Source organism: Plutella xylostella, chromosome 29, assembly GCF_932276165.1.
Source record: "Plutella xylostella chromosome 29, ilPluXylo3.1, whole genome shotgun sequence".
NCBI lineage: Eukaryota > Metazoa > Arthropoda > Insecta > Lepidoptera > Plutellidae > Plutella > Plutella xylostella.
This window is the reverse complement of record NC_064009.1, coordinates 9,309,048-9,333,819: the sequence shown is the minus strand read 5'-3', so window position 1 is coordinate 9,333,819 and position 24,772 is coordinate 9,309,048. Positions and strand designations below refer to the sequence as shown.

At 38.1% G+C, this 24,772-nt stretch overlaps 1 protein-coding gene across 1 annotated transcript in view; it reads left to right on the top strand.

Annotated features, from left to right (window-relative positions):
* Nucleotides 1-24,772, top strand: part of LOC105382164 (tyrosine-protein phosphatase Lar) — a 337,896-nt gene that overhangs the window by 215,629 nt on the left and 97,495 nt on the right. The window contains exons 6-7 of the mRNA XM_048631524.1: nt 13,496-13,612; nt 18,545-18,676. Of these exons, the coding sequence (XP_048487481.1) occupies nt 13,496-13,612; nt 18,545-18,676 (249 nt within the window). The remainder of the gene's footprint in view (nt 1-13,495; nt 13,613-18,544; nt 18,677-24,772) is intronic.

The following is a 24,772-nucleotide window of genomic DNA, read 5'->3' as shown; positions in this document are numbered from 1 at the left end:
CTTTTTAAAATACCGTATAAAGAGGTCGGAGCACTAATTAATTCAGCCAGTGCTAATCGTGGTTGGAACTCTTTAAGCCTATCCTTTTTGGTTCCCAGAACGACGTAGGCGGATTATGGAAAATGTTTGCAACGGCTTTGATTAATGTTGCTTATCTTTTATTCATAATTATTTGGCAGCTATTATTACGCTGTCTATTATATAGGTAATTTTACAAAGATACACGCAACAATAATATTCATTTTTAACCGACTTCAAAAAAAAGGAGGAGGTTCTCAATTCGTCGGGATCTTTTTTTTTTTTTATATATTTTTTTTTATGTATGTTCACCGATTACTCCGCCGTTTATGGACCGATTTTGAAAATTCTTTTTTTGTTGTATTGGGTTGAGCTCCCAGGTGGTCCCATTTTTTTTTCAGAATTTTATCTCACCCCCAAGGGTGGGTAAAGGGGTAAAAACAGGGTATGAATTTCCATTTTGGGCACATATTAACCGATTCTTATGAAATTAAGAATGTAAATATAGTTCTTATAACAAAAAAATATGATGGTGACCTTGAGCTGATCTGATGATGGAAACGGAAGGCAGTCAGGGGAACTCCTCAACGGTATATAGCAACTACTTCGTGTTTAGGCTTGAATGATTCGTATTGATTAGTAAGACTTTTTGGTATCATTTGCACCTTACTTTTGATTGAAAAATATTGCAAATAAACTAAAAACTATAAATAAAATAATAATTAAAAAAATTAAAAAACCGACTTCAAAAAACCACTAAAATGTAAGAAATAATTTAAGGTTTACACAAATTCTACTCGTATGTGACAGTACAAATATACCTAAGCAGGAACTGTTCTTTTTGAAGTTGGTGCCATATTTCTTCAGATTACTTTGTCACCGCACCAACATCAAAAGAGAACAGTTCCTGCTTAGGTATATTTGTACTGTCACATACGAGTAGAATTTGTGTAAACCTTAAATTATTTCTTACATTTTAGTGGTTTTTTGAAGTCGGTTTTTTAATTTTTTTAATTATTATTGATTGACACGTTAGGTGTTCATAAATTCTTATCTTCTATGCTGTAAGGTTTAAAATTGAACATCATAGAGTCAGATTTCAGTTATTCGGACTACGTACGCTCAACATTATTATGTCCATAAAAACACTGAGAAAAACCCGGTACGTTTATGCCGCCCATAAAACCCAGTCGCGCCGCCACATTTTTCACTGAAACCCCAAATTACATCGTCTTGGTTTTCCTAATTGTTTCCAAAGTTAAAAGAGACGTTCTCTTTTTATGTCTGTCGGAGATCATAAATTTAAATACCTCAACATCACTTCTGGTATGAGGTCTGAGGACCCTACTTAAGTGAAATAGGCTAACTACACAGATACTTTTTGGTATTTTTCGTCGTCATCCTATCACGATATTCACGATGTGGACGCCATTCTGTTCTGTAAAACTTGAATTCAGAGCGTGAAACTGCAGCATAAAATATAAATTTATACCAGATCATACGAATATGTCCTCTACGACAGTCTAATCCGCCATTTTATTATTCAGCCGGTGTAAGGTCTCTATGTCGGATGCTCTTAGCGCCATCTACATTCAACGCTCGGAAACTCCGAGTCAAAATATTATTTTTATTTGAAACATTACACTGTGCGGCGCCGAACGAAATGTTATTCCGAGGACAGGGGGGTCACTCTATAAGACGAAAAACGGAGTTTCGGAGCTCTGTTGCGCGAGCCACGACCCTATCTCGTTGTATTTAACGTGCCGATTGCCCGCTCTTTCGTTCGTTTTTCGTCAGTATAGAGTAACCCTCCAGACTATGCACCTTACATTTGTCACGTGCAATCCACTATTTGTTCTATCCGTGAGCCCATTTTTGTTGCCGATAGTGTGCAGGCTACGCTCGCGAGTAAATAATTCGAGTAAACAGTTTCCCGAAGCTCGCATCGTCTGCTTATTTACTCCAAGAGCGTTTATGAAAAGTGATTCAAATGTTTCAGTTTTATACTCAAGTGCTTGTCTTTGTTTTGGACATATACTACCTTATTTATTAACTCTTTAGAAGTATTAGGTTGTGTTTACTTCTAAATCCAATAGAGAAAACCACAGTCGTCTCATAAATGAACTTTCAAAAATAACGCTACATAAACATGTTTTTCTGTCAGTTTTTTCTTCGAAAACCTCTCAATCATTCTTATGACCCCTTAGCTACGAATACAACAAAGGCAGCTTCCCTCAAATCATCCCACACGCGTTTAATTCAGTCTTTAAAAGTTTCCATTTCAGTAATCTTAGTCTACGCTCCTAATGCGTGTTTATAACGAAACTTAGAAAGAAACACAGTATTCGCAGCCGTTTTGTGCCGCACCAGCCGACTGGAAAATGTCGAGGTACCGGCTTCATTACTGAAATGCGCCCGTCGTAAGAACACTGCCGGTAAAGCTGTACCTTGTGTGTGAGAATGGTTTGGTAAGAATTTTAACTCTAAACGCTCTGTCCGAAAGTCGTTAACAATGTTGTAATTGTTAAGGATGTTTTGAAGGGTGATCATTTGCTGTAAGGATTTTTTTATTTATCTTCATACGGTGTATGCAAATAAAACATGGCTGAAAGACTTTTCAAAAATATATTACTTACCTGTAAAATGCTTAAACCATAAAACCTATATGAAAGTACGTATTCGTTATCTTATCAATAAGACTATTCACAATATTATATGAAAGCAGACTTATGTATTCTCTTTGGATATAAATAAACATAGGTAAACTCAACATATTAATATTGATAGCGGCTGCGCAATGCTTTTTCAGTGTTCCTGTCATAAGTCGAGATGGCTGTGACACTCCCCGCGATTTATTGTTGAATATTTAAAAACGGAATTCTGTTTACAAAAACATCTAGTTTTTTTTCTATTTTGTCCTGTGCGCCAGTGTCAAACCTACGGTCGGTTTTATATTTTTCACGAGCATTCAAAGTTAAATGAACTTTATCAAGTGTTATAAGGGATTGGTATTATTCATAATTTTATATCCGAACTTATAATTACAATGTCAACGAACATTTTGCCACATTATTTTTTATGTAATATTTATGCTGACAATGAAATAAAAACAAAATAATAATAATATGTTCTTCCCCACTTTACCATTGCGAAATTTCTGGAAATCACGACAAAGTAATTCTATCGCTTGTATCTTAATTAAAAGCAATCTTTATGAGATCCATTCCGCTCAGATTGAACCCTGTAAGGGTGCTTCGGCTGCGGAACCCGCTGAACGTAACTTGTCCCATTACTGCCAACTTATACATTCCTTTACGATTTGATTGAAGTTTAATTTTGAATTTGGAAAACTCATTTTGTTCTTTGTTCGTTAATTCGTATGAGATAATTCTGTTACTGAGATTTGAATCATCATTTTAACTAGCTGGTTTCATTTTTCCTGTCATGTTAAAGTGATAGTTCCGCTCTATATTTCATACTATCTTAAAGGACAGTTTTACTAAATATTTAACCAGACACCTCAATTTTACTACTAAATACTTTACAAGTATTAACAGACGCATTTTTGTATTAAAACGAAATCAATACCGAAAGAAACGCTACCATGCATAATACAGCATTCGTACAGACTTTTTCTACGTAAATAATTGATTTGAAAATAACATGGTAACTAGTAGCAGTCTAACATATTTGGATGACTAATTGTATAATACGATAAAGTGAAAAAGTTGTTTTGTAAGAGCGCTAAACTGTTTAAGTATGATCCTTTGACAAACTGATGATTTTGAAGTTGTTTTGTTGCCTATTAGACGTATATTAGGAAGCCAAGTTTTCTCGGTCTCCGGGGGATCACTTTCGAAGTAAAGTATTTTTTATAGAGACATTCAGATATACAAGAGTATATTATACCAACAATTTAATGATGTCTAAGTATTATGTTTTAATCGTTAATTTTATTATAACTATTACCTACACTCGCGAGCAATGAAAAAGTTCCAGTGACATAGCACATGGCAATAGCAGGTGGAACTTTTCAAATTCTCGTAAGTAAGTAATAAAAAAAAGATTCGTCGTTAAGATTGATGCATTTAAAAAAATGTCATAATCAAACATATAGATATGCAATCACGACTGTAATTGCATATAATTGCATCTCCGAAGGGGTATATAGTCAGAGGTGGCTCACAAGTGAGCCATCCACTTTTCGCAGCACATTTGTACTCATGTGATAGGTTGCGACCGATATCGCCGTTTTGGGATAAGTACAATGCACTTACGATACACATCTAGAATCTAGATGTGCAGGTTTCCTCACGATGTTTTCCATCACCGTAAGAGTACGTGGCATTATTGTACTTAACTCCATCTGAAAATACTAGAAACGGCCGCAGCCTACTCTCATTAGCTTTATGTCTGGAAGCCATTTTGATTAACCTCACGCAATATTGGTGAGCTAATGTGATTGACGCACAGCAATTACGCCTTTATGATGATGGCCGTAATAACGCTTTTGGCTTGCTCGTTAGCCTCGTATGAATTCTAATATCGCCCATCAATTTGTCGAAAGCCATATTTGTAGGTGTCTTATATTTTTAATGTTATTATATTATAAGTAATGTCGGAATAAGGAAGAAAAGAACGGAATAAAGAAGAAAAAAGTTAAGAAACTATCTAACTTCTTTTAATATAATATAGTATTATGTTTTTAGTAAATCTAATACGAATATAGTGATTACCTAGTGATTGATAATATTTATAATTGATTAAGTATGTAAACACTAGTAAACGAACATTTTATTAGTGCAATTAATTAATATTATTCAATTAGGTAATTTATTAGTATAAATAAGGAGTAATATTTGTATTTCGCGGTGTGATTAAAAGTTAAAATTACAGCGTACGCATAAAATACTCAATTAATTATCATAATTGGGAAACACTATTGACTTTTCATTATTGTAACATTTGAATTCCCAGAGTGCGCGGCAGCTTTATAATACCTGGCCAGTTACACAAAAAAACAAGGTGCTGTAGAAAAAAAAAACGTTTCTCCGCCATAAATAAGATAGAACAGGCGGGAAATAAAATTAATTCGAGTAAAAACTGTAACAGCGCAGTCTTCATTAAGAAACAGATTGAAATAGCCTTGAATAGAGTATTTGTATTCAAAGCGAATACGATTTTCGGCCTCTTTTTAATTTACTTAGGCGCGGGCTCGCTTTCAATCTTTAGTGCCTCCGTGCCCCCAGGCATTGTCTAGTGGTACTACGTGTTACATTATAATTATAACAAAACAGTCATAAACACGCCTGTAATTTCTTAGGAACATGCAATTCATATCTATTTAAGAACCTTTGTCTGCATTTAAATACCAACTGAAAAATAATGTGATTGGCCTAACTCTTGTTACTAAGATTACTACATGGCCCGAAATCTAGGATGGCTAATGGCGCTTTGTACCTAGATTAGTGCGTGCTTCTCCCATAATGTAATCTGGGATTACAGATCAAAGTGAATATCAATCTCCTTAGATTCCCTTATCAAACGTAAGCGTCCAGCTATCGGTATCGGACCCAACATGTTGTCATAAATGTATGGAGAAACAGCGTCGGCAATGCCGAGGAAGTGGACGCACTTGTGTGAATTTCTATTAGAATACTGAATGCGATGCGTCCGATGTGTAGGATACCGATAGGTGGACGCCTACCTTTAATCTGTAGAAGGTACGAATTCCTCAGAACAAAAGCACAATAATGTTTTTCAACATGCGAAAAGTGGGCGGTAAACTTTGTCGGATCGGAGGCCGGTCAATTTTTTAATGGGCGGCGATCGGTGAATGTAATATTGCAATCTCCCCAATTCTCTATTGAGACGATATTCGATGTTTATATTTGCACAGCAATCCGCTGCAGCGCTGAAAGCGCTTTGTTGTGGTAATTTCATTAGTAGCCCGCGCCGCCGCCGCCCGCTGCATATTAATTGGGACTTCGCTTCCCGCGCTTTTGTTTTTTTTATAGGTTTCGGCCCGCGCCGCGACATTCATTGTTAGAGGCCAGTGTTTTATTTATAGAAAAAAAATAACGACCTCAAAGCAGTTTCCGTCTCAGTTGATTTGCGATATCCATTAGGATACCTAGTTGTCGTTGTAAATATACTATCTGTTTATTTCTTACATACCGTTTGTAAAGTTAATTCGGAGAACAATATAGAACCCTAACACGAAACTCAGTGACCGCGCTAACCTCTCAGTGGCGCTATTTTTTCCCTCAAAGCACACTGGAATACTAATGGGTCGTTACAATCTGTTACATTTTCACACCTTCATTCGGGATCATTAAGCGTTTCACTGCACACATTCATTTGTCTAGTTGTCTGTGATGCATACTAAACTGTTGTGTGGTTATTCTGAGCTTCGTGATCCTTTTGCTGCTCTGTGTTTAGTGGGCTGATTGCGCGCGCTTCGGGAAATCTTCGGAAAGCGTTTCTGAATGGAATTGTTTCGTTTAAAAACAAAGAAGCATTTTGTTTGTTCGTTTTGACTACTCTACACTGTTGGCAACCTCCATGTACTTGGGAACCTTACTAAATAGGCCATATTGTATTTTTCCGCAATGTATTCGGTGATTCTATTTTTTTTAAACAATTAGGCACCCGCATGGCGGCACGCGCGAAAAATCGTAATCTATTACGTTGCGCCGCCGCCTAAGATGATGGAATATGATTTACGAGACGAAGCAATTTTTCCCGGGTTTTCTCCGGGATATATTTAGATTGTTGGCGTCAAGGGGGATAGCAAACACCTTATTAGGAAGCATCAGGTGTCTTTCCGGTAATATAACGCTGTTAACCCATCCCGCCGAAACGCGAGCGTAGCTTCATCATGTCGATAACTCTTGGGAACTTGTGTTGTAAATTTTCACAAAATAATATGAATACCAGCTTACATATTCGACTTAAAAAATATATGGTTAGTTTGTTTCAATGGCTCAATATCATATCGAGTAGTTTCTTTGTGTGGTCTTCAATATTCCTGGTAAGTATTTTCATTTGATTCTTTTATTGCAAAAATACATATAAGTGTACAAAATATGGGCTTAATGCTAAAAGCATTTTCTACTAGTCAACCTACTGGAGGTGCAGAAAAACCAATAAAAAAGTCCAAATACAGATATAAGAAAGAACTTAAAACCAACTAGTCACTTATTTTTGTGAATATTTACACATATGTAGCCTTTACGCAGCACAAGTATTTCGTTCAATTTATTTTTTCTTGACATGGTAAAATAAGTATAAAAAGTGAAAGAGTTCCCACAGATGTATATCACATTTTTTATTTGGCATAAACTAGAATAATAACTCGAGGAGTATATGAATACGAAATACAAAAATACTCCGTTTTCCGTGTAACAAGATACCTCGGTTTTTTTTTCGCTTTTACACTTTTATTGTATGTGATAAGTTCTTTTATTACTGAAGTGCAAAGGAACGCTAGCTGAATGCCTAAGCAGACGCGAGTTTTATTTCTTTTTATATTGGCTGCGTTCATTCTAGCACAAAATATTTTTGATGTCTCTAGATGCGTTGAGGCGCGGAGTCCAATAAAAGTCTCCTCAAATCTGAATCAGTATTCTTTGCATCTCATGTTGTAAAAATGCCCTTTATACATTAACATCAAAAAATAATATCCGAGTTATATTCACGGGGATTTCTCTAGAACCCGCTAACCGTAAACTTTGTAACCGCTAAGTACACTCTAAGTTTATGTTTGTTTCCGTAAAATTTTAAGACTCGACATAAGAAATATATTAAGGGAATGATGAAACTTACCAACTTTGAATGTTGAGCAAATAGCCATTTGCAAATAATACGTTCAACAACGATGCTCTCCATCTCCGCTCTAATGAGCGTTTTAGTTGCGGCTGCTTCCGTTGAATTCCGGACATCAATTTTGAAATTCGAAATATTCTTCTTTCTCCTCCAAAAAGTTCGTTTGAAAATCGAGTGTGGATATTCAGAGAGAATGCAAACAGGGAGGGGTTGATTTCTGAATGTTGCCAGTATTGGTCTCTGTCTACCCCGGGATGGGATATTATCATACATATTGCATGAGAGCAGGGCGGCGGCGGCGGCGGTGGTGCTAAACCGTATAGCCTTTGAGGTTGGACTATAATGGAGAGGCGAGTCATATTTTAATGGATCGGGTAATAAACGTTTATGCTTTATTAGTACTTATAAATTAATGGTATTTAATGGATGATCAAGATGCCTAACGACCTCGTATTTGGCTCTAACGCTTGAAATGAATGAATGAATAACTGTGTCATAAATTTAATGTATTACTTTGTTTGTCTTTCAAGAAATACCGAAATAATTATTATTTCACTTAAATATATTTTTTTAAATACTTAAAGAAATCCTTCCCTACAGATCCTTATGCGTCCATGTCTGTTTTTGATGTTAGTGAGCCTTCAGAAAATGCTTCGGTAATGTTTCGATTACGATGCCCTATCGTATACAAACTTCACTCCAATTACATCTTGTTTACTGACCCTACTTTTTAAACTGAGGGCCTAAAACAAAAAAAGGCTTATTTATAGGTAGTTATTTTCCAATAAAATATTTCAGTTTTGAGAAAGCCTATTATTTGTTGACCTTAAAATAACTACAATTTGTGCATAAATCCTCATAAACAATATACAACATTTTTTAAATAAAATTATACTTTAAAATAATAATATTTTTTTTTTCAGAACCATATATATTTTTTGTCTCTTAGTTTTTGTTATGACCAGTTTTGCTGAAGTTTAAATAGTTTGCCGTTAAAGGTTTACTGAAAGCCAAATTACTAGCTAATGCCACGTAAAAGCATGCCTTCTATTACGTTTTGTCTTATTCAGTTTTACACGTTATTTCTTGCGTAGTACGAGTTATTTTTGAGTAGCAACTGTAGCATTTTGAAGAGTTTTACGAACCTACCTTTTTATGTTTGGGTTACAACCATTATTATTATGGTAGAGTATTAAATAGAAATAAAGTTAAAAACTGGGCGAATTACTTAAAAGCGTACCTACTGCCATTACGTCATCCGTTCTCGTAGAGATTTCATTGTTAGATTTAAGTTATTTCTAAGTTTAAGTTAGATAATTATTATAATTAGGTATAAAATTGTAATTTACAGGCATACCAATATAACACAAATTTATTTTTTATCATTTGAAGAAATCAACCTAAAACTTTATTTCAGTGTATGGCCCCAATACAGCATTTTTCAGATACAGCATTCTTCATAGGGCCTCACAATATCAAATTGGGCTTTAGATAATTATGTAATTCCTACACATCCTGCTTTCTACGTACCAATTTCTCCATAAGAGCATACACATCTGTCATGAATTTTATATGGAGATGACGTTTAATTTATAAATCAATCCCTGTCGGTTAGATACCGACTATGGAGAAATTGGCACTAAAGCTAATTGAAATAACGCACTCATAGGCAACCCTAAACTGTACTGGCTTTTGATGCACTAGCGTCCTAAAGTTTATGCTCGTAATTATATTTTTATTTCCGTCGTAATAGCAGTGTGTGATTTTATGCACATACATAAAACATTGTAATGTCGACGGCGGAGGCAAGTGAGCCGTGCGCGATGCACTTTGTGGAAGTGGCTATTCTGTGAAAAATGATAAGTTTTCTTTTGATTTTTAATGGATTTTTCAATAAAAATTATAAATACATGTCAGTATTTAAGATGTTTCACAATGTCTGGCTACCTATGAGATAAAATACATGCTGTCACTGTCAAAAAATACTAACAGAGAGTGACAGCATGTATTTTATCTCACAGGTAGCCACTAACCAGACATTATGAAAAACCAATTACAAGTGCCTTAAGAGTATTTGCGTGTGATTAGAAAACTATAAATAACTATAATAAACACATTGCAAATGATACAATGTTTTGTGGCATGACAGAGACATAATATTCAGAAAAGACATGTTTTGTAAGCATCAATATCTTAAGATGAAATTCTTATCAGATAGGCAATCACAATCGAACAGATTTCTTCAAATCAAAAGAGAATCGAGAAAAAGTCGATGTTATTACATCCGCTTTCCACTCCAAGTTACCGAGCTCATCATTCCGATATCCGTCTCGGTCCTGAACACGTCTTTACGATTATTGCAATAAGCGTCATTTTACACAATAACCAGCCATTTCTCAAGGCGATGATCTAGAAGCAGCCCGTTGATCATTCATTGCTTAATGGCGTTGAAAAATGACTGCTTAGTTTTATGCTTGTTTGAGATTTATAGCGTAATCTCTCTTTCAGGGAAAAACATATTTCTTGTTGAAAGCACATTTTTATGACTTTATAAAATACTTTCTTTTCCTCGCTGGCTTGTAACTTTACGTATCTCATTTCGTAATAATATAGTCATGGGTGTAATATAGTGGGGAGAAATAGTTATAAAATAATGAACACAGCTTTCATAACAAAACACAACCCTGTCTTCTAATACGGGAAGAAATGGTGATCAAATATCAAAAGGCCGGCTACATAATGTAGTTGCTATGTACGTAGTCTCAGAAAGATTGTAACAAACGCTTCAAGGAGTCTTTGTTTTTTCTCGGCTCTCGACTAGAACCTCTTTGAGGTGTCGGCCGCTTTGTTTGTGGCCAGAGCCATTGTTCGACGGTTTATGTTTTCTTTAACTTTTTTCTGTGTTGCCAGTCATTAGTTTCAGGATGTGGTGCTAATTTTTGTTCTATGTTTAAAACGTGCATTTCAATTTGTTGCTTTATTGCTTTACTGATCTTGAGTTCTCTTTTACTATTTCTTGTGAGTTCTTCGGGCACTTTTATGGTTTTATATTGGTAAAAGGAAAAATCCATAATTATAGCAGGCATATATCTATGCCACATTTGACAAATACCTATGTGGCCTGGAATCGCACCCGGAACCTTTGCCCCAACGAGCAGTACTAACCACTGCGCCATCTATCCATAAACTAGGGAATAAATGTAAACACATTTATTTCCTAGTTTATTCTTAAACTGTAACAACAGTAAACATTGTAACCTTATTTCGCCTTTTCCTAATTGAATTAAATAACCCCAGTAATACGGCCCAAAGGGGACATGACGAAGAAGAAAACTTTTATTTCGTATCTCCTTCGAATTTAATTTTCCCAACTTTCAAGACCTTTCCGAGGAGATCTAATTAATAGAAAAAAATGTATATGTAAGACTTTTTTTGCTTATGTAATTCCATACGTGAGTTTATAAGTTGGCCTTGAAGAAACAAGGTTTTCTTCGTAACATGTGGCCCCTTATTTTGTGATAAAGCCGGGTAGCTTTACAAATTAGGCCACGTGAGAAAAATCCACTTTTTATATTGCTGAGGGAAGACTAGATACGTTTTTTTATAAAGTAAACAGCGTTTGTCGGATATGATTGAATATTAAATAACTAAATAATTTCGTATGAGGTCAGGGGCGTTTGATATATTTAGAATAGGTTAATATTAATACACTTTTCATACTTGCATATTCGAGTATTAGTGCAGATTGTGTTGGACATAATCCTGCTAACTCTAGGGTGTTCCCCCTTAGCCTAGTCGCGGTCTCCATTCTAGAAGTCTAGAACACATAACCGGTTAAGAGTTATTCTTCATATCATATATAGCTATACTCACGTTCAAAATAACTGCGCTCTACCTTACCACTTCACAAAGTTTCTCAGAACTATATTATCCAGTAGACGTCAAATATTATCTTTAATATTGCTCCACTAGTTAAAGAGTAACAAAAAATGCTACTTTTCTTTATAAATAAACCATTTTATCCACAGCCTTTGAAAGCTTTAATACTTTCGTGATCATAAGAGGTTCTGAGAATACTGTTAAAGTGGGTTTTATTATTTATGATCTCTATCTATACATAAAGAATAATATTGGAGTTATTTAATTACATTCTGTCTTTAGATCTACGGAGACAAATAATTTATTCGTCGCCAATGATCGGTTTCCAATAATTGTTTCCTAATTTGATTTGTATTTATAAACCAGTAAAAGCTTAGTTAACCGGTTAAGGTAAACACCATTTTCATATAATATTTATTGCTACATAGGGATATAGTATAATAATTGGTAATTATTCAGACTGGAATGTACACGCCAATGATCGTAAAGAATGGCCTACTAGTTTCAGCGTGAAAGAAGAACAAAGCAAACACTCTTTAGCATTTATAATGCTCACACATGAAGTATGGATTCATAACCTCCCGGTTCATTCACAAAGATCGGCCCAGCGTGAGTAATGGCGGGAGCGGGCGCGGCCGAGAACTAAGATATAAATCTTATTGTTATCGATGCTGGCTCGATATTTCGATATTTACTAAAGATATAGACGTAGTGGGAGCGAATTTAAACGAAACTTTTCGTGCAATAGTCTTTCTGTTTCTAGTCTAGTTTTTCGGATGATAAAATTGATTACTTTTGCGTTGTTTCTTGGTCAATGAAGCTTTTCCGGAGTTTATTAATTTAAGTCAATGAGGTATTTGTGCCTTGCAGATGGTGTCATAATTGATAACGCAGGTTATAATTATGCTGAAATCCAGGTAGGATCATATCATTTTTTTTTCTCTTACTCCGATTGTCTATTACTCCGATTTTACGTTACAGAATAACCCCTTTATTCATAAAAATGTAACTGGACGCTTTAGCTATTGAACTGTTCTGTCACTCTCTGACAGAGAACAATTTGTTCTTTGTTTCTTGTTTTTGGAGTAAGAGAAAAAAAAAATTGATCCTGCCTGGATTCCGCATAATTATAAACCTAATATCTTCCAATAGCTTGCCTACAATTATTCGTTAAAAAAATAGAATCTTCACTTTAATCGCTCGCGGTGTACCTCAGACGTTAAACTCAGATATATTTATTTATGATTGCTGAAGGAGTGGGGCGCGAGTGCGTTATTTCCCGATACATTACAACAAAGGGTTGATTTATTGAGCCCTTTCCGAGCGTGTTGTTAAACTTTGCTATGTAATCTTCCTTTCTAGAAAGTAAGTGTTGGCTCTACTAACTTGTAGTGTTTCGTAGACTACTATGTGTTGTTGTTTTCTTATGAGTTTGTGTGTAACAATGAGTAGGTATGCCTGTAAATATGATATTCTTCATGTGTGGTAAATATAAATTAAATAGTCTTCTATTGTTTGATACGAGTTCATGTTATATTGTTCATGTAAATTCATAAGCAACAGTCTTCTTGTAAGAATAACGAGTGGTGCTTATGGATATTAGGGTATTTATGTATTAACCAAACTTAATTTTAAATAAAAATAACATAAAAAAACGCATCACAACAAACCAAAAAAACAATCCAAACGAAACGAGTCCACAAACAAAATCCAAACGAAACTCGCGAAAATACGACAACCGCGCGCGAGCTGACTCGGACACTTTCAACAGAAGACTCGGAGGAGACCGAAGAGACGGACCTGCCGACCCCCTCCACCACCCCCGCCGTCTCCCCCCGCGCGCCCGGCGCCAACGAGACCGGAGACCCTTTTATACGATATCTAACTCGTAAGTGTGTGTCTGAGCGTTCTTCTGTTGCAGATGCTGGCCGTTTCGATTGCGACGCTCCCTTCGTTTGGATTCGAACTTTTCGTTTTTTTTGCATAATTTTTCAATGTGACAACATAGATGTTTTTCATATAATTAATCATGAATATCACGTACACTGTATCTCAAATCTGTGTAACAATACAGTTAATTCATTACGCTACCTAATTAAAATGTACGGTGTCCCTTCCATAAACATGCCAATTTTAAGCGAAATATATCAAACGGCAAAGCCTAGCCGGGTTCCGCATTTAATTTGCGATATTAATAAATCTTTTAAAACCGCAATCCACTTCTATGCGGTTTAAACCGGTTTCGGGCGGACAAGACCAGATTATTGTCATAAATTGGCGGCAAGCGGCGGTATGCGCGTGCCGATTAACTGTATTGGGCATAATGAATAATGAAACGATACAATATTGCTTTTGGGAGCGTCCGATTTATGCAGTATCCTCTACTATTGACCAAGTAGGTTACCTAATTTCCTTGTCTAAATAACGTTTAGTTAGGGAACTGTGCTTCTTTTATACTGATCCTGGTTCAAATATAAAACGCGTACATGAAACATATTTATGGTTGCTACGATTTCGTAGCCAATACTTGCTACGCCGCGCCGTAGTCAATACTGGCTACGCCAAAAGTATAACGATATACCATCATCCTTCTACTAGAAGGTGGTGATTTTCTTATGCCCTACCTAGAAGTATTTCTTCCCGCGATTTCCGGTGTTTCCCGTGAAACAGGCAGAACTAAACTTGTTCAGAATGATCAGCTAACGCATACGTTTCGGCTTACAATAGTATAACAAATTTGTAGAGTTAAATTTCGGTGGTTTTCTGGCAGGTTATTTCGTGTATCGGCGGCGGCTACGGGCCACTCGGTGTTGTAAATCTCACAGATTCCAATTTCTCCGCGAGATGTCGGATTACCGACGTCAATTTTCCGTTGTATTCTGTGGCTTTATCTTTTTTTTCCGGCTCATCCCTGGCGGAAGCGGGAATTATTTTCCTTTTTCCACACTCTTTAATTAATTTTTTAACTAGAATTTTGTGGGTGACGTGCTTTTAGTGTGTTGCAGACTTGGTTTAGGGTTGGGCTAGGCTTGATTGCAATGTCTAGTGTATTAAAATTCTTTATCAATCTCTCTTTACTGACATTCTGTTTTTTTTGCCTATAGTTAAATATAGAAACAACAGCGATACTAACATTTATGAAAATGTTATTCATATATTTGCGTTTAATTCCTGACTGGTACTTAAATTATGGTAAAACGACTTTATTACGAGAGGAAAATAAATTGTTCAATATCTGTTGTACATTGCGTCGACAATTTGCGATGACCCTATGATTTCACTTGATTTACAGTTAAATTTCAGATTTTCTGTGTAAATGGCTTGTTTTTAAGCGATGTCAGCCATTTTCTGTGGTAAATGCCAGTTATTGGCAATATGATTGCGATACATGCGTGGCTATTTTCTCAAATTTCATTCGAATCGTTAAATGTTGAACACCATTATTTACCAATATGTTTAATAATCATCAATATGGTAAAGGTAAATAACATTTCAAAGAATCAATTTGTTTATGGTGCATTCAAATTTTTTTGTTTGTTATTATATAAATTAAGTAAACTCACAAAATGCCGCTATCGATATAGAGACATGAATGTTACAAAATGATTCTCCATTAGTCATTTCGCGTCACCCAAGTCCACCGTTGATCCATACTCGCTTAATAACCCAACGATTTTGGTTCGTTGCATAATGAATCAACAATTTCGGGCTATATTTTCCCTTTGTTGTTTTCTTTCACTTTATTTCCCCACCGTCCGTTTTACGGCAGTACTTGTCATATTTTATTCGGATCTTTTATGATATTTCAATAGTTTTCGCTGTTGATTCAACATTATTCGTGTAGATATAAAATTTTAATTACTTTGTTTTATGGTTTTAAAATAATGGGCGTTCATTTATGTTTCTTTCGTACAAATGAAATTGATATTTTTCAAGTATTGAATAAATGTGTTATTCCTAGCAAATACAGCCCAGACCGATAATTAAAATTATTTTTTGTTATTCTCTACACACATATGTGTTGCCAGCACAAAAAATGACCTTTCACCGGAACGATTGCGCTGTCACGTCCCAACAACAGTTTCAATATATATAAAACGTGACCGGCCGTATCGCCATCCGTCACGGAATAAAACACATCCGTCACAATTTTTTTCAGTCATCGTCAGACGTGATTTAAAAATAACATTTGTGAATGACGCCTTTATTCTGGATCGCCTGTTGTGTTCGCGTTTTTGTATAGATCAAAATAGTAGTAATTGAAAAATGTTACACTTCCATTTACTATTTACCAAAAAGGACCTAACCGCGAACTTTCATTTCCGAACCAAACTTCTTGCTACTAAAAATTTTCAATTAACCTTTCCAAACATTCCCCAAAAATGTAACACCCGCAAACAAAACACGCGAGCTAACAAATCTAATTCAAATTTAAACTTGGAACAATCGCGTTGTAATTGGTTCGGAGTGCATCGTCATTACGCGTCCGCTCCCGGATCCGGATGGTCACTCTAGCTTGACAAAAAAACGAGCAAACTAGACCTTTCTTACTTTGATAAATTTAATATCACAAGATAAAGTCGTGGTCAACGCAGCAGCTTTACCTCGTTTGTCGTTATCTAAAGTGACCTCCCGTGGAGATTTAGAAGGAATTTTTATTCGCGGGCGCTCGGGCCCCCGGCAATAATTTGTCCAAATCCTCGAGTGCGCCGGGGGACCTACAGGTGACCGCGGCTGCCAGCTGCACCCTAATTGTGACACGTTTATGTGACCAACGGAAATGTACTGCTACAGGGAACAGGGTGACCAGCAAAAGGGACACATTTGTCACGATTTAAAAATGATCTTGCGGTGGCTTTAAGCGTAAAAAATGCGCATGGGTTTTTTATTTTGTAATTCATTAGCAATGAAAGATAATATTTGTACACAGGATATAAAATAAAATTCGCAATCTGTTTTTTTCTGACGATTTATTCGTCTATATATTTTTTCTAAGCAGTTTTTCAGAATGATGACCTGCTTTTTGATTGACTTGACTATAGTTTGTAGTACTCGTATTCTTTGTGAATATTTTATGCGCCCGTAGCCAGTAAACTATATTCACGATTAAAAATGCATAGGATATAGGTAAAAAAATACCCCATAGTCTGGCAACACTGGAATATTTCCACAGAGCCGATAGCCGATGTCACGCCGTGGGCCGCGGTCGCAACGGATCGGGGGGTCACTCTATACTGACGAAAAACAAACGAACGAGAGCTGTCGCGCAATCGGCACGTCTATTACAACGACAGAGTCGTGGTTCGCACAGCAGTTTCGAAACTTCGTTTTCCGTCATATAGAGTGACCTTCCGGTTTTTTAGACGTCCCTAATCTGGGAACCCGCGTCTGCCGCATGAATATTTCAGCCGCGTAATATTCTCCGAAAATACGTCACTCTTTTATTAATGGCGGCCGACCGGTTGGTCCCGTCCTGAGGGAAATGGCCGCTCGAACCGTTATACAGTTAACAAAAATGTTTGTATAATTAGGTGACGCTTCTTCGGTTAATTTTGATAAAAAGAATAATAAGGTTTATAGTTTTTGCCTGTACGTGCCTGGCTTTAATGTCATTTACTTACCTACAGATTAAAAAAAATACATAGGATTTAAATATCAAAATAAAATGCCAGCAAAGTTATTAGAGCGTGCAAAAACTAAATTACGCAAACCATCAACAACCAAATTGCATTTTAGCTCAGAAAGCGTATTTTCCAACAAGTTTATGTTACTGACTTCTGCATAATTTTGTACAAACTTAAATATTATTTCCACTACTGCTATTGCTCCAGATTTTTCACGTTAACCATCACATAATAGTATACCGGGAAACAATAACGTTTTCATCCGGTTTTTATCTAAAGCGTTCGTCGTCAACCGCATTTTTCCGCAAGATAATGTCATTAATCTCGCTGTGCGGAAATAATGAAAATGCACTTCGGTGTCTCTGAGCTCTTTAATGTGCCGGAAAACAATTCCGGTGTTCCCGGACCGGTGTTCCCGGAATATTCCCGAGTGTTCCCGGAATATTCCGGTGGAAACTACCGACATCCCTCCCTCACGTTGATGGCTACGGCTGCTCTTAAATTAGTTTTGTTTTAGTTGCCGGTCTTAGCAGGAGTGTGTTGGTGAAGTATTTCGGATACTTTCTGTTGTTATAATGTGGGGCTAAGCCGTAGCAGAGATGTGTCCAAGAGTTGTCTATCAAACAATGAATACATGCCTACTTATTTTTGTTCATATACCTTAGTCAATAATGTATCACGATATTTTCAATAAAAAAGACTCAATAATATCAAAATATTTCAACGTAATGTAAGCTTATTTCCCTACACACCCGTATGTGTGCGCGCATACATTTGGGTTACCGTATTGTACGTTAATACACTGTGATTCCACTCCACAATTTAATTTGCATTCATTAATAATGCACGACATCCGATGTCGCTAGAGATCGCTCGGCTTAAGACCTTATTAATGTATTAATAGTTTTATTTTAAACTGCGAGTCCCGAACTCACGGACAGTAAAACTCCGTACACTGAAGGGTATAAATAATTCATTTTACAACTTTGTTCCTATCTGTCACGGTGTAAGGGACACCGCACATTTGCATATGAGAAATGTCGGCCGCGGTCGCGTCAGAATTTTGAGTACGCCGCTGAGGTTGTTTTGCCGTTGAAAAATTCCTGTGTTGTCACATTTAGTAAAAAAAAATCACATATTTTTTACATATTTATTGTTTTCCGTAACTAATAAATGCCTTTGTTTGTGTGTTGCAGACCCTCCGGAGATCACGATCCGGCCTAGAAACCTGCAAGTTCGGGCCAACGGCATCGCGGCCTTCTACTGCGCGGCGCGCGGAGACCCCGTACCGAACATCCAGTGGCGGAAGAACGGAAAACGAGTTTCTAGTAAGTTTGACGTACATTGGCTATTATTAAATTATTATGTAGTATACTATGACGTGACTTCGAATACAAAATATAGAATCGCTAGAATTCAACATACAAATCCAACCATAACTAGCCCATCAACCTGATAAGCAAATACCCCATCAAACGCTTTGAAATATACCCCATTAACCTCGCACAGTTGTCCCTCGAAACGACATAAATGGGAGCTCTCACAAAGCCACAGACACCGTGACAAAGTGGACGTCCGATTGAAATGTAAAAATGGCATTTTCGGCCCTAAACATATCGGACCTTAAATATATCGGCCGGTAACGACGGTCGGGGCAATGAGCTGAGAAAACGAATCGGCCCGATTGGCCACGCAGCGAATCTCCACGCGCTGTTAGGCCGCCCACACACCTGCGTTGAAACGATAGCCGGAGGCCAAACGCTTTTTGTGATGGGTGCTTTATTGTATTTGTAAAAAGGTAAAGGAAGTATTATTTTATTTGTAACCAGTTTCAGCTCTTTGTGAAAAAAACCCTTGATGTACTTCCGGTCATAATTAACTGCCTACGGCCAGTGTCAAAAATGTTCGTCTCATATGGCCCTCCATTTAATATGAAGAGAAATCACACGTTACAATTCGCAAATACATCTTTAAACGAGCGCATTGAGCTACTGTCACATTTAAATGTATGCAAAACTGCAGACACAGAAACTTCATATTGGCAGCTCGCCCGCAGCAGTCGTCGGTGCGCCGCCCGCCTAACGTGATTCATCCCCCTCCATGAAAAATGTAAAAGCGTCTATCATCCGTATGAAAGTTGAGTCTGTCGGCCATAAAAGAATAATGGCGACGATTCGACGTTCCACCTCGGCCACGTTCCATATTCTCCGCCAATGACGCCCTCGATTTGACATCCGTCGCGTTATCCGTCACCGTCGGCGCAGATCCGAATCAGACCTGTCACTTTTGGCTTAATGATGCACGGAATTTATGTACCCCGCACACCCCCGCGTGACACTCGCATATTTTTTTCCTGGTCACACCATCCCCACAAGCGCGCTTCAAATGTTTACTCGTCTCTTATCTGATTAAATCGTTTGTCGGACCCGCGCCCCTATTTGCCAATTACAACGCAAACAGATTTCAAATTCAACCGATACCATCGAAATGAGGCGTTTGTTAAAAAAAAAAAAAGTTCCTTTTTGGAGAAATAGATGGCGTTGTCTGGGGTTGTACCAACTTTCAAACCCTCAGAACACACTCAGATCACAATAATATGTTATTCTGTGAGGCTAACGAAATGTGAAAGTGACGTAGGTAGGTAGAACATGGAAGTAATAATACAACAGGAATGCGCACTCACCAAAATGATGCAAACAAAAATAGACCTAACGAATTCACCTTAAGATTTATATTTGAAGTGAAAGAGGCCGCGAGCCGATAGAGAGGGTTACCACAGAGCCCTTCCTCTCTTTCTAACAATTGCCAGGATTTAGTTGTGTAAACTTTAGTAGATTTTGTACGAAGAGAGCTATGCAAAAAAAATATTAAATAACTCATAGACTACTGTATATCATATCATTTTCAAAAACAAATTTATAATAAATCATTATAAACATGTAATTTTAATGAAATATTTGGTATTTGTATGAATAATAATTTCATAAAAAATATTGGTAGTTTTTCTAAATACTCTACGACAAGACCGAAGTTGTCAAGATGACGGATGACGTTTATACTGTTGTGAGAGATGTTATGGTTAGGGTGACCATTCATTTGTACTTTTTGAATCATTCCATTAATTAGGACCTGTTTCATTCAACTTTTGCCCGTAAAATGGCAATAGGCCCGCCCCCTATTACATTGGGACTAACATACACTCTGGCGAAAAGTGGGTGCAGCAATGCACCTCTGCCTACCCCGCAAGGGAGTACATTAGTACAAGGCGTGAGTGCGTGTTTTTTTTTTTTTCATTCAACTTTTGGTTTTATTTTATACCTCAGTATCATTAGGTATTATTGTGGCTGTTATCTAATAAGGCTGGTAAAGAGTTATGAGCTGTTGATTTTTTGGTGATAGATATGAGTATTATAAGATAATTTATCAAGCTTAAAACCGGCGGAAGAACTTAGGTTGACATTTTTTTTTGAAATCTTATGATTTTCATCAACTAGACTATGTAAACGGAACACCCACAGAGTAAACACGTTTTAGGTACATAGTTGCGTTTAATATCAACCTGTTTAACACTTTCTTGTCAACACTACACCCAACTTAATTTTATTTACTTAAAATTATATTTTCCCAAATTTCAGCTTTCCTTCCAATTAAGAAACATAGCAAAGGTGGTTCCAAGTAATTCCCCTAATTGTTGTTGCTAGTTCAGACCTTGGGAATATCTAATTGATATGGAAAACAAAACTTATCAATATTACATTGCAGTTTGCGCTGCAACAACACATCTATACAAATTTTACCTTCACCCCATTTGTTTACTCAATTGTCATATCACCAAAATACATTCGTACCTACATTACAATCGAATTATTCGAATAATAGGTGACTTTGAGACCATCGACACATATTCGCGACATGATAGATTAGAATTAATGTCTCATGAATTACCTAAAATTATGGTCACCAAAAATAGAAAGAGATGGAGGGCTCCGTGCTGACTATCTCTGTCGGCTCGTTTTTTTGGTGCAGTGCGCATTCCTGTTGTATTATTACTTCCATGAGGTAGAATTGTAGTATTATTTTCTCTATGATGTCGATGTCACTGTTGCTTCAGCGTTCAGTGCGATTGTGCGTACAGCCGTTCTTTTCAAGTTTTCTCAGTTTCCTTGTGTTTCTCCTGTATTAATTGAGTTGTAGTTGAGCTATCTGCTCCTCCTCCCTTGATACTGTAGAGTTAGTGCACTTGAGATAGTGACTCTTTTGAGATAGTGACTCTTGTGAGATAGTGACTCTTGTGATAGTGACTGCTATACTGTAATAATGCCTAAGGACTATGGATCATGGTCCCTTGCCAATCTGAAGATAGAGTTACGAAAACGGAATGCCAAACTAACTGGACGGAAAGCCGTCTTGGTTCAGAGGTAAGTTCACAGAACTATTCACAGAATACTTAGCACTATCCCAAGCCACATGCAGTCTGAGCCTCGGAAGGATGGCTCGCGCTACCACCCGACATTTAATCACAACTAGTGAGTTCTTATTCTGAGTTTAGTACTCTTTGCTCTCTATGTAATTTTTGACAGTTGGTACACTGCGTTTTCACGCCATCTATCGGCTTACCCAAAAGCTCAACTGACAGCTGTCAAGGAAAACGGCTCATTGTGCTACAAATTTGCCGCTCATGAAAAACGGTCGCGCGAATCTGCCGGTTTTTAAATCGTCGAATCGAAGGTTCTGGAGCCCCTTAAGAGAATAATGTTCTGCGATTTCCTTAATCGACCGTGAAATTTGCCGTGCGTAGGTTCTTTCTTAAGTCGCGTCAATAAATATCCCCCGCGGTGTAAAGTGCAGATAATGACTCAAGTAATTCGGCCGCGAATAGTCGAGAAGAGGGGGCGTGACAGCTCGGGAGAAGAATTAACAGTAGAGTATCGAATCTTCCGAGTAGCAGCAAGGAGAAACAGCACAATTTCTCGCCCTGAAGCCCAATCAACATCAGTAGTCCAATCATCAAACCCGACCATCTCAGCACCACAAAAAGTGACCCCAAAAGCAACAGCGACAAACCAGCTGTTGTCTTGTGGCGAAAAAGGAGAAGCCGGACTAAGACGCCGAAGTGTGGCTCTGTTCATGGACAGTAGCAGCGAAAGACTCGGCATCAGCTTCTGCGTCTCGGGGGCGCGAAAGCGTGTAGCCATATCACCCGGCCTAGCCTCTCTCCTAAATGGAAGCACATCCAAAGCTACCATGAAACGTAAAGCCTATGACGCACTGCCGGTAACACTAGTGGGAGATCAGTCCTGCAGATTAGTACGATGCCGTAACAAGACCATCGCACTATTGGAATGGGCCGATGACACCCCGTTTGTCCAGGCATGCTCATGGCTCACTATGCTTGGAGAGAGAGCACAAGATAATAACGTCCCCAAGATAATAAGCGTAGACGCAATGGTGATCGAGCATAAGAAAGGTGAAATTGTTGACCAGCTGGGCTGCCTAAAAGCCTCAAAACAACACGAAATAGTTGTGTATGAGGACAGAGGTGAAGACCTAAGCTTTCTCAGTGGACACATACCCGTGAGGAACAACAACCACCAACAAACTGAAGCGGTCACCGGATCAGAACGCCTACAGGAGAGGATGGCTTCCGAGTCCGTCGCTGCTGCTGAACAGCAGGAAATAAATATGAGGATGCAGAGCAGAATCTCGCAGGGGCGCGCACAAGGGTTCCTTCAGGCATTTAAATCAGCTGCCCAAAGCCTTATGGGGAAACCACAGAGGACACCTGAGTGGCGCCAAATCCCCAAAGGCCCCATCCGAAAAAGAACGGCCCAAAGAACCATAACAAGAGCCGACATGGGTCAGGTGGTCCCACCGAAGCTAAAAACAGCAACCTCCCCTAAAGAGCATTTGGAGAATGCCGTCATAGAATTTGTGGCAATAACAACCGCCACAAAGCAGGTAAACCTCTTGTCCTGCAAAACCATCATGCAGACCTACAGGCAAGAAAACGAAGGCCGGCTAAAAATTCTACTCGAGGAGGCCGAAGCCTGCATATACGATAACAGTAGTTGCCAAGTCCTCAGAGGCAAAATGACTGGAGCGTATATGGCGGCTTACAGCGAGGAAAGCGGATTTGTACCCTGGGAATGCAACTCCTCAAAATTTACTGTCTCACACAACAACCAAATAGTGGTCGTCGCCCAGTGCACCAGGATTATGCTAGAGGATAAAATCCTAGCAAAAGTGGAAACCATCAACGCCAACTGGAATCACTGGACGATGCCCACTATCACTTGGGTGAACGGGGTACCTGGATGTGGGAAGACAACCTGGGTGATAAATAACTTCGATGTGAGCAAAGACACCATTATCACAACAACAACTGAGGCGGCCATCGACATAAGAAACAGGCTAGCGCATCGTATTGGTGACATGGTCAGAACTAGGGTGCGTACGATGGCATCAGTCCTGGTAAACGGCTTTAGAGAACATGTCGGATGCCAACGCCTGATAATTGACGAAGCCCTGATGAACCATTTCGGGGCAATCGTAATGGCCGCCCACCTGTCTCGTGCCTGTGATATTGCTCTGATCGGAGACATCAATCAGCTACCATATATCGACAGAGAGAACCTATTCGAGCTTAGGTACAATCGCCCAACACTGGTAGCAAACATCACCCAGGAGCTGTTGTGCTCATACAGAAACCCCATGGATGTTGCATACGCCCTAAAGGAAGTATACTCAGGCATATACGCAGCCACAGCGCGCATCCAATCCCTGCAGCTGAAAAGGTTAACAGACGCAGTAATTCCCAAATCCCAAACCAACACTCTGTTCCTGGTGCATACACAGGAAGAAAAAGAGACCTTGACCAACCAAGGGTATGGTGAAGGAATGGGCTCACGCGTCCTAACCATACACGAAGCACAGGGATTGACGTACGAATCCGTTATTATCATTAGAACAAAAGATAAAATAAAGCTGCATGATAGCGTACCTCACGCAGTAGTGGCGCTGTCGAGGCACACCACCACCTGCACCTACTATGCGGATGACACCGAGGACGCTATCGGCAACCTCGCTAAAACGGCAATAACAGCGCCAAAGAAACGCATCCTCGAGTACAATCTAAAAATGGCAGTTAAGAATCGAGACGAAGAGGTCATTGCACTTTCTGGGGAAATGTTAAGAAGGCATAACGGGGCGGAATAAAACATAAAATATAATTTTGGTTAAGAGCCAGAAAATATAGGCCAAATTGATTATTATATAATTATTATAAAAACTAACAATTAAAATAAGTTATCTTTAAGAACAGAGTCACACACTAACATCAGGCAAAACATGACCTATAACGACTGAGGGGCCGAGCCATTGCCAGGTGTCTACTAAGTTCTCCGAAGACAGCTGGCATTGGCCCT